Source organism: Babylonia areolata, chromosome 5 (genome assembly GCF_041734735.1).
Source record: "Babylonia areolata isolate BAREFJ2019XMU chromosome 5, ASM4173473v1, whole genome shotgun sequence".
Classification (NCBI taxonomy): domain Eukaryota; kingdom Metazoa; phylum Mollusca; class Gastropoda; order Neogastropoda; family Buccinidae; genus Babylonia; species Babylonia areolata.
This window is the reverse complement of record NC_134880.1, coordinates 51,959,757-51,971,443: the sequence shown is the minus strand read 5'-3', so window position 1 is coordinate 51,971,443 and position 11,687 is coordinate 51,959,757. Positions and strand designations below refer to the sequence as shown.

Genomic DNA, 11,687 nt, shown 5'->3' with positions numbered 1-11,687 from the left:
GCCTACTGTTGCCTCGATACCGAGCCCTACACACAGTGAAAAGTAGCCTACTGTTGCCTCGATACCGAGCCCTACACACAGTGAAAAGTAGCCTACTGTTGCCTCGATACCGAGTCCTACACACAGTGAAAAGTAGCCTACTGTTGCCTCGATACCGAGCCCTACACACAGTGAAAAGTAGCCTACTGTTGCCTCGATACCGAGCCCTACACACAGTGAAAAGTAGCCTACTGTTGCCTCGATACCGAGCCCTACACACAGTGAAAAGTAGCCTACTGTTGCCTCGATACCGAGTCCTACACACAGTGAAGAGTAGCCTACTGTTGCCTCGATATCGAGCCCTACACACAGTGAAGAGTAGCCTACTGTTGCCTCGATACCGAGCCCTACACACAGTGAAAAGTAGCCTACTGTTGCCTCGATACCGAGCCCTACACACAGTGGAAAGTAACCTACTGTTGCCTCGATACCGAGTCCTACACACAGTGGAAAGTAACCTACTGTTGCCTCGATGGCCGTAAAAGGCTTTGTATGGGACCTTTAACACCCCCCCGAAAACGGAGTATGGCTGCCTACATGGCGCGGTAAAAACGGTCATACACGTAAAAGCCCACTCGTGTACATACGAGTGAACGTGGGAGTTGCAGCCCACGAACGAAGAAGAAGAAGAAGAGGAAGAAGGACCTTTAACGTTGTTATCTGTAATGTACACATACACGTGTGAAAATCTGCACTCTATGTACAGACGTCACATCAACCACTTCAAAACAGAAGGTATGTTTTCATTAAATGTTTATTTTAAATAATTTTTTTTAAAGTCAGATTTTAACCATGAAGGTTGTTTTACTACGGTCTACCACTGGCCTGTCACTGAATACACACACAGTATTTGTATTTGTATTTCTTTTATCAGAATAGATTTCTCTGTATGAAATTCGGGCTGCTCTCCCCAGGGAGAGTGCGTCGCTATACTACAGCGCCACCCTTTTTTTCAATTTTTTCCTGCGTGCAGTTTTATTTGTTTTTCCTATCGAAGTGGATTTTTCTACAGAATTTTGCCAGAAACAACCCTTTTGTTGCCGTGGGTTCTTTTACGTGCGCTAAGTGTATGCTGCACACGGGACCTCGGTTTATCGTCTCATCCGAATGACTAGCGTCCAGATCACCACTCAAGGTCTAATGGAGGGGGAGAAAAAATATCGGTGGCTGAGCGGTGATTCGAACCAGCGCGCGCTCAGATTCTCTCGCTTCCTAGGCGGACGCAATACCTCTTTGCCATCACTCCACATATCTGTTTCAGACACACGTGCGCTTTGAACGGCTATCAAAGTTCGTTTGAAATAATCGATGTATACGTTTGAAACAATCGATGTTTTATCCAAACATGTATGGTTATTCGGTGGTTTATAAACTAGAGCTGTGGAATTCAATTGAAAAAGAAAGAAAGAAAGAAAGAGAGAGAGAAAGAAAGAGAGAGAATGAATGAATGGATGAATGAATAGTTTATTGTGTTAGGCTGTACGCCCATTCACAAAGGGAACAAAGGGGATGGGGGACGTTGATCAAACAATAATGCACAGAAACATGTTCTTTACAAAACAAAATAGCTTCGTGACATGGCTACCACGTCTCGGAAACCTGGTATACATTAGATTTGTGCTGTTTTGTAATAATGGGAGAGTGCTTCTCCAAATTAATGTTACAACGTTCAAAAGTATAAATTGCACAGACACTGGCCTGAACGACAAACAGTTGTAACTGCTGTTAAGACAGGACTGAGAGAGAGAGAGAGAGAGAGAGAGAGAGAGAGAGAGAGAGAGAGAGACAGACAGACAGACAGAGAGACAGAGAGAGACAGAGACAGAGAGAGAGACAGAGACAGAGAGACACAGAGAGAGACGGAGAGAGAGAGAGAGAGACAGAGAAACACTGCAATAAAGCACCTGAGGTTAAGAGTGGTGCTCATCACACTGACTGTTCACCGAAAATTCAGCATCAGTTCACTCTGCCCCCCAAGAAGAAAACACTCTAAAGCGGTGCTTCACATTTTGTGAACCCTATATGTATGTGTTCTCGGTTCCAGAGGAGCTGTGCCACTCCCTGAAGAGAGAGGTGTGCAACCGGAAGAAGAAAGAAAAGGAGGTGTCCATGCTGAGAGGTAAGCCATGCAGGTACTTGTTGTTTTTTGTAGTAGAAATCAAACTCTTCTGATGATGATTTTTACAGTTGGTATAAAGTATATTGCCCATTGGCAGGTGGTATAAAGGTATATTGCCCATTGACAGGTGGTATAAAGGTATATTGCCCATTGACAGGTTGTATAAAGGTATATTGGCCATTGACAGGTGGTATAAAGGTATATTGCCCATTGACAGGTAGTATAAAAGTATATTTCTCATTGACAGGTGGTATAAAGGTATATTGCCCATTGACAGGTAGTATAAAAGTATATTTCTCATTGACAGGTGGTATAAAGGTATATTGCCCATTGACAGGTGGTATAAAGGTATATTGCCCATTGACAGGTAGTATAAAAGTATATTTCTCATTGACAGGTAGTATAAAGGTATATTGCCCATTGACAGGTAGTATAAAAGTATATTTCTCATTGACAGGTGGTATAAAGGTATATTGCCCATTGACAGGTGGTATAAAGGCATATTGCCCATTGGCAGGTGTTATACAAGTATATTTCTCATTGACAGGTAGTATAAAGGTAGATTTCCCATTGACAGGTGGTATAAAAGTATATTGCCCACTGACAAGTGGTATAAAAGTATATTGCCTATTGTCTTACAAGAAACAAATGAGTAATATAATTAACAGACACTTTTGTTCTGAAAATTACTTTAATTCATCTTTAAAACCTTTCACCTGATTCGTCATGACTTTAGCCTTATTCGCAAGACCCCGTTTTAAAATTGATTTTTCAGACTGTTGTGTGACTTATTACGGACTAACTATCGTCCAAATATCAGGTCCAGTTCAGCATGTTACTTTTTACCGTGAGTTAACGAAGTCTCACCTTACATGACAGTGTACCATCTACAAAGAGAGAGAGAGAGAGAGAGAGAGAGAGAGAGAGAGAGAGAGAGAGAGAAGATACAGTGTTTTGAGAGATATACAAAGAAGACAAACTTTGAGAAATAAGATAATTAAAAATAAATTTAAAAAAATGTCGCACATGTTACAGAAACATTCCAAGAGGAAGTCACTCGAGAGAAAGCGTTTCGAGACCAGATGGCGCGGCAGTTGGAAGTCCTGAGAGGTAAACAAGATTCACCACCATGTTTAACCAAACAAGTAGGCTATTGTGCGCATGCGTGCGTGTTTGTGTGCGTGAGAGGCCTTATGCCGGCAGAAACTTCAAAGTCCTTGATGTGTAGTTACGTGTAAAACCATGCCGGCAGAAACTTAAAACTCCTTGATGTGTAGTTACGTGTAAAACCATGCCGGCAGAAACTTCAAAGTCCTTGATGTGTAGTTACGTGTAAAACCATGCCGGCAGAAACTTAAAACTCCTTGATGTGTAGTTACGTGTAAAACCATGCCGGCAGAAACTTAAAACTCCTTGATGTGTAGTTACGTGTAAAACCATGCCGGCAGAAACTAAAGCTCCTTGATGTGTAGTTACGTGTAAAACCATGCCGGCAGAAACTAAAGCTCCTTGATGTGTAGTTACGTGTAAAACCATGCCGGCAGAAACTAAAGCAAGTTGATGTGTAGTTACGTGTAAAACCATGCCGGCAGAAACTAAAGCTCGTTGATGTGTAGTTACGTGTAAAACCATGCCGACAGAAATTAACGTTTATTGATATATAATTTCATGTAAACTGATGTTGGCAGAAAGTATGGTTCCAGTGATTAATAACAGAACAGTAAAAAAATAAAATAAAAATAAAAGGATACTGTTTTCATTCGATTTTTTTTTTTTTTTTTTTTTTTTTTTTTGAATGCCCATTTACATTAATTTTCATTGTTTAGCCTTGATCTGAGACACATGCTACTACAACTATCACTTAGCTTTCTGGGTGTTTTTTTTATTTTTTATTGTGTATAACGGAAACAAATGATAAAGAAGAAACCAAGCGATGTCACGCATATTCACAATAACTGGTCACACCCCGTTGAAGGCAAATATCCGTTTGATAACACCAAAAAAGAAGTTAAGCTAAAGAATACAGCGGCTTTTGTGCGGTTCGATAGCTGATCGATTTATCACTGATTGGTTGGTATATTTTGTTGTTTATTTCGATGTATGTTACGCTTGCGAACAACCTATTTTTATGTTGTTGTTGTCTGTATCATTACTATCGTTATCTTTTTTATTTTTCTATTCTCTTCTCTTCCAGAAACTCTGACCAATGAGCTGGAACAGGAACGCAAAGTGCGCTTCTCTCTGCAGCAGAAACTGAAAGGTAAGCCACTTGCCTTTGTCCTCCTGTCTTTAAAGCATTATTGACATTTTTAGAAATCATTTGAACACACACGCGTTCAATCACACACACACACACACACACACACACACACACACACACACACACACAAACACACACATTATTGTAGGTTAATACTTGTTGGTATCCATGTACATATTCTCCTTCTCATGACACCTCATTCAATACACACCACAATCTCTTTAGACCTTTTCTTATAATATACTTCTCCTCTGATACATAACATGAATACTTTTTTACACTAATATTCACATGCATTCCCTTTCCTTTATCCACTTCCTTACTCCTTTCCGTCTAAAAACACTTATAGTGAATAGACGTTAAACTGAAGATAACACACACACACACACACACACACACACACACACACACACACACACACACACACACGCACGTGTGTGTGCGTGCGAGGCGGAGATGGTTGAGTTGGTGTGTGTGTTGTGTCTGTGTGAAAAGTTTTTTGTTCACATAACTCTATCCACTCGTAACTCATTCTCATTCGAGCCTTCCATCAACAATCCCAACACAGTCCTGCTCGTTGACCCCAACAGATGTTTTATAACGCATTCACGGAAGCAAAAAAGAAAAGAAAAAGGAAAAACAAGAGAGGCAAGGCCTTCAAGACTCACTTGTGATAAATTAAGTCCCCTAGCATTAATTACAGAGTAATTTCCCTTTTTTACTATCTGCACCAAAACGTTTGCAAAATAAATAAAAATTCCATGCTTAGCAAAAGAAGTTCCTGTTTGAACAAAAAATGATAATAATGACTCCTCTTGTTGTTGTGTCAGAGTAAGAGGTCAAAGTGCCAAGTTTAGAGAATACAAAAAATATAAATATAACAGTAAATGCAGTTTGCATATAATTAGGCTTCTTTTTTATTTTTTTGTGCCCATCCCAGAGGTGCAATATTGTTTTAAACAAGATGACTGGAAAGAACTGAATTTTTCCTATTTTTATGCCAAATTTAGTGTCAACTGACAAAGTATTTGCAGAGAAAATGTCAGTGTTAAAGTTTATCACAGACACATGGACACACACACACACACACACAGAGACAACCGAACACCGGGTTAAAACATAGACTCACTTTGTTTACACAAGTGAGTCAAAAAAAAGGGAGGGGGGGGGCATTTTGTATCTATCTAAACCTGAAAAAAAAAAACCGAACAATCGAACAACAACAACAAATAATTTAAACCAAGCATTTCTCTTTCATTTCAAACTTCTTCTTTTTTCTTAAAAAAAAAAAAAAAAAAAAGAACACGCAAAAACATATACAAGTGAACGGGAGTGCAGAAGAAAAAAAAGGTGTAACAGCGAAACTGATGCTGGAAAGAAAAGAAAAAAAGAGTGGGACAGGAGGGGGGGGGGGGGAAGGGGGGCTATAACAGACTGGTAATTGTGGGCAGTGTCTGACCTGAAAGTGTTCAACACGTAAAACAAGAGGACGGGGTTTTGGGGGGGGGGGGGGGGGGGGGTTGTTTCTTCAAACGATGGCTAATGGTTTCGGAACGAAGTGGTAGGCGACAGACAGGAGGAGAACTGATACAGCTGGTATCAGGTCCTCAGTACACTTCTGGGGGCTCTGGTGATTGAACGCGAAGGGAACTGTACACCCCGGGTACTCTGTTTACCCCGTTTAAAACAATGCTGGTCATTCGAAGCATTGGCTAAAGCTAAAGTGGATCTCAGCAGGATTTAAATGATATAGATGGAAAAAGAAAAAATGACCCCCCCCCCCCAAAAAAAAAGGGAGGAGGAGCGGAGAATGGGGGAGGTTGGGGGTGGGGGTGGGGGTGGGGGGTAGGACGCGTCTTCCTCTCCATTGTCTGTGTGTGTGTGTGTCTGTGTGTGTGTGTGTCTGTGTGTCTGTGTGTGTGTGTGTCTGTGTGTCTGTGTCTGTGTATGTGTGTCTCTCTGTCTGTGTGTCTGTGTCTGTGTGTCTGTGTGTCTGTGTCTGTGTGTCTCTCTGTCTGTGTGTCTGTGTCTGTGTGTCTGTGTGTCTGTGTCTGTGTGTCTGTGTGTCTCTGTGTCTGTGTGTCTGTCTGTCAGTCTGCCTGTTTTTTCCCTCTCTGTTTCTGTGTGTGTGTGTGTGTGTGTGCGCTCTCTCTCTCTCTCTCTCTCTCTCTCTCTCTCTCTCTCTCTCTCTCATGGCTAATTAGTGCGTGCGCGTGTATGTGTGCGTGCGTGCTTGTACGTGCCAGTGCGTATGTATCTCCTGTTTGTTTGTTTTTTCCCCAGTCTACTTGAACATGGCTTTACCTCCGATTAGTCTGGAATTATCCGTATAAATGAGTACACGGTGTCCAGAATGGATCAAACTGGATTTTTCCACGAACTTCTCCTTCTTCTTCTTCTCTTCTCATTGGTTGATTGTCTATTCACTACAAAGTGATCTAGACGCGTACGTATTCATTCTTTCCAGAAACACACACACACACACACACACACACACACACACACACACACAAACAATAGGTGTGGAGAATGGGTGAAGGATTGGACGTGGGTGTGGGTATGGGGGTGTATTGAGGGATTGGACGTGGGTGTGGGTATGGGGGTGTATTGAGGGATTGGACGTGGGTGTGGGTATGGGGGTGTATTGAGGGATTGGACGTGGGTGTGGGTATGGGGGTGTATTGAGGGATTGGACGTGGGTGTGGGGGTGTATTGAGGATTGGACGTGGGTGTGGGTATGGGGTGTATTGGGGGATTGGACGTGGGGTGTGGGTATGGGGGTGTATTGAGGGATGGACGTGGGTTGGTGTATGGGGTGTATTGAGGGATGGGACGTGGGTGTGGGTATGGGGTGTCTTGAGGGATGGACGTGGGTGTGGGTATGGGGGTGTATTGAGGGATTGGACGTGGGTGTGGGTAGGGGGGTGTATTGAGGGATTGGACGTGGGTGTGGGTATGGGGGTGTATTGAGGGATTGGACGTGGGTGTGGGTATGGGGGTGTATTGGGGATTGGACGTGGGTGTGGGTATGGGGGTGTATTGGGGGATTGGACGTGGGTGTGGGTATGGGGTGTATTGAGGGATTGGACGTGGGTGTGGGTGTGGGGGTGTATTGAGGGATTGGACGTGGGTGTGGGTATGGGGGTGTATTGGGGGATTGGACGTGGGTGTGGGTATGGGGGTGTATTGGGGGATTGGACGTGGGTGTGGGTATGGGGTGTATTGAGGGATTGGACGTGGGTGTGGGTATGGGGGTGTATTGAGGGATTGGACGTGGGTGTGGGTATGGGGGTGTATTGGGGGATTGGACGTGGGTGTGGGTATGGGGGTGTATTGGGGGATTGGACGTGGGTGTGGGTATGGGGTGTATTGAGGGATTGGACGTGGGTGTGGGTGTGGGGGTGTACTGGGTGTGGGTATGGGGCGTATTGGGGGATTGGACGTGGGTGTGGGTATGGGGGTGTATTGGGGATTGGACGTGGGTGTGGGTGGGGGGTGTATTGAGGGATTGACGTGGGTGTGGGTGTGGGGGTGTACTGAGGGATTGGACGTGGGTGTGGGTATGGGGTGTATTGAGGGATTGGACGTGGGTGTGGGTGTGGGGGTGTATTGAGGGATTGGACGTGGGTGTGGGTGTGGGGGTGTATTGAGGGATTGGACGTGGGGTGTGGGTGTGGGGGTGTATTGAGGGATTGGACGTGGGTGTGGGCGTGGGGGTGTATTGAGGGATTGGACGTGGGTGTGGGTGTGGGGGTGTATTGAGGGATTGGACGTGGGTGTGGGTGTGGGGGTGTATTGAGGGATTGGACGTGGGTGTGGGTGGGGGGGGTGTATTGAGGGATTGGACGTGGGTGTGGGTATGGGGGTGTATTGAGGGATTGGACGTGGGTGTGGGTATGGGGGTGTATTGAGGGATTGGACGTGGGTGTGGGTATGGGGTGTACTGAAGAGAATGGTGAAACAAACCCGACAGTGTAGTGGTTGGGTATTGGGTGAATGGGGCATCAGTCACTCCACCATGGGCGTTGGGTGTCCCCGGTATAACTCTGCACATGGACTGCCGGTTGAGCCGTGAATAAAGCGGCAAGAACTTGAGTTTGCGGGCCTCCTTTTTTCTGTTGTTTTTTTACTAAGAGCGACAGCTAGCCTATTGTTTTTTTCAGTCTTACTCCACAGGTTATCATCGACAATAAAGTAGCAATAACTTGAGTTTGCGGGCCTCGTTTTGTTTTTAGTTTACTAAGAACGACAAATAGCCTATTGTTTTTTTTCAGTCTTATGACACTGGTTATTATCGACAACAACAAAGTAGCAATAACCTTAGTTTCCGTGCCTCCTTTTTTGTTTTTCGTTAACTCACTCAGTACGGCCAGTCCTCTCTTCTCCTCTACACAGACACCTCGGATGTCCAGTGGGTGTCTGAATGACCCAAGCTTTAGCTTCCGTCGTCAGAATTGTGGTATTCTTTGTCAACATTCACCTCTTCAGTGTAAGAGCCTTCCGCTGGTAATATTTTGATGATGGTTATTGGGGTGAAACGCTGTTAACGTCGTCTCTTTCGCCGTTCGTATGGAGAGAGTTAAACAAGAGCGACAGCAAGCCTCCTGCTTTTGAATCTTGTGACACTGGTTATTATCGACAACAAAGCAAAAAGAAAAAGACTCAACTTGGGATTAAAAGAGAACTGGCGAGGATTACTTAATTCTGCAGGCTAATATTACTACCATCGCTACCTTCACCGCCACCATCACCACGCACCGTCAAAACAAAACAAAAATATAAAGCAAACAAACAAACAAAAACTATGTGATGTTCACTTGATTAAATTGACATCCGCTGTCGTCTTCAACTTTGCATATTTCTTTTTGGATCCAATCTTGACAGAGGCAAAGGGGGAGAGAGAGAGAGAGAGAGAGAGAGAGAGAGAGAGAGAGAGAGAGAGAGAGAGACGTAGAGAGAGAGAGAGAGACACGTAGAGAGAGAGAGAGAGAGAGAGAGAGAGAGAGAGAGAGAGAGAGAAAGAGATCCCTTGAGGACACAACAGAACTCTCGCTCATTTATTTATTCACTGCTCAGGATCGTATGACTCTCGCTTGGAAATGCCCGAGAGGAGGTGACTTGTTCGGAGACCGTCTGAGAGAGATGACACCTTTAATTATCTTATCGCCCCGGGTAATTTTGGTCCGTAATTCTGGATTTTAATCACAGGATTCTCAGGTGACAACAGATGCAGCTGCAGACAAACTGATACACCGCACCTTCCTCACCCTCACACCCTCCACCCCCACCCTTCCCCCTCCTCCTTGTACTCCTCTCCCGGCACTCCGCTCCCCACCCAACCCTACCCATCCACCCTCCACTTCCAATCCACCCTCCTGCCTGCTTTCGATTAGCGTAGCGTTATGTTGTTGTTGTTTTTCTTTGTGTGTGTGTGTGTGTGCGCGCACGCGCTGATTTCCCCCTTTTCTTGCAATAGGAACTTTAAACGAACGATTTTCTGGAAGTTGACTGATCCTGAGAGCGCGAAGATGACGTGGAGTTAGCGTGAAGAAGCATTGGTAACACTAGCACAGATCCCAGCAAAGTTTGCACTGCGATAAAAATCGCACCCCGCTTGATCTGTTGTAAGATTATACATTACGACTGAAACGGACTGTCTTGTTGTTGGTGTTGTTGTTGTTGTTGTTGTTGTTTATAAACGAGAGGAGGGGAGGGGGTGTTGGCAAGATATATTTATATCACGTATACAATTATTATTAAAACACACACACACACACACACACACACACACACACACACACACACACACACACACACACACGCACGCACGCACACACACACACGGTGTTGGCAAGATAGATTTATATCATATATACAATTATAGATTTATATCATATATACAATTATTATTAATAACACACACACGCGCGCGCGCGCGCGCGCGCACACACACACACATGTTCGTATCAGACGTTTGAGAATTATCATCATTATTATCATTATAGGTGTTGATTTCTCCGGGTTATGGTCGTTTCACTCCGAAAGACGTGTGTGTGTGTGTGTGTGTGTTCACGTATTCTCTCTCTCTCTCTCTCTCTTTCTTTCTCTCTCTCTCTCTCTCTCTCTCTCTCTCTCTCTCTCTCTACACACACACACACACACCCACACACACACACACACGCATATATATATATATCCAAACAAAACCAAAAACCAAAAAAAGAACCCCCTCCCCCCTAATACATGCCATGCCTTAACGAACTGCATCATCCCCGTCCTGTCCTGTCCTGTCCTGTCCTGTCCTCAATGTTTTCCTTCCACATGAGGATTGATGTGTGCGTGGTGATGAAAGGTATGCTAGTTGGTTATCCATTCGTTTTGTTTTCCATTTCGCTTTGTTGTTCGTCGATGACGAGAATGATAATGAGCTGAAAGAAAACCTTCTGTCTCAGTTGTTTGAAGTGAGACAGTAAAGCCACTTGAAGACGTATGATAGTCGGCCGCGTGCGACTATGAACTGATATCAGAACAGCGGATGAGGCAATTGCTGTCCCGACTAGAATCTGATTAAAGTGGAGACTGTCTTGTCCGAGCTGCACCACCACTCTCTCGGCCACGAGGGTTTTTAAGGACAGTCTCGGCATTGAGATGGTCCCCAAAGGCCGACCAGCCCCCAAGGCTGCAGCACTAAGAGCCAGTGCAATTTTGCCTCCTAGTTTGAGAGTCATAGTCTAGGATAGTTTCCAAAGGCCAGCTAGCCCCCAAGGCTACAGCACTAAGAGCCAGTGCAAACATGCCTCCTAGTTTGAGAGTTACACTCCTTCACAAAAGACTAAGCTGTAGATGATTTGCCATGGCCGTGACCTGAAGATGCCTGTGTGTGTTTGTGCAGAGGCTCACGACGCCTTGCACAGCTTCTCCTGCAGCATGCTGACCGCGGCCCGGGGGGACGGCTGTGGCTTCAAGGACACTGTGCTGCCCCGCTAACGGCTGCACTGCCCTGCCCTCCCACGCTCCCTCACCCTCACAGCCTGCACACCACCTTCCCCCGCCCTCCTACATCCTCCGCAGCCCTCCCCCACAGCCCCCACACCTCCTCCCCCACAGCCCCCACACCTCCTCCCCCACACCTCCTCCCCCACAGCCCCAACACCTCCTTCCCCACAGCCCCCACACCTCCTCCCCCACAGCCCCCACACCTCCTCCCCCACAGCCCCCACACCTCCTCCCCCACACTCCTCCCCCACAGCCCCAACACCTCCTCCCCAC

At 45.3% G+C, this 11,687-nt stretch overlaps 1 protein-coding gene across 1 annotated transcript in view; it reads left to right on the top strand.

Moving 5' to 3' along the window:
* LOC143282308 (uncharacterized) overlaps positions 1-11,434 on the top strand; it is a 32,674-nt gene extending 21,240 nt beyond the window's left edge. The window contains exons 10-13 of the mRNA XM_076587910.1: positions 2,084-2,158; positions 3,194-3,268; positions 4,353-4,418; positions 11,311-11,434. Of these exons, the coding sequence (XP_076444025.1) occupies positions 2,084-2,158; positions 3,194-3,268; positions 4,353-4,418; positions 11,311-11,405 (311 nt within the window). The 3' untranslated portion in view covers positions 11,406-11,434. The remainder of the gene's footprint in view (positions 1-2,083; positions 2,159-3,193; positions 3,269-4,352; positions 4,419-11,310) is intronic.
* Positions 11,435-11,687: the final 253 nt, after the last annotated feature.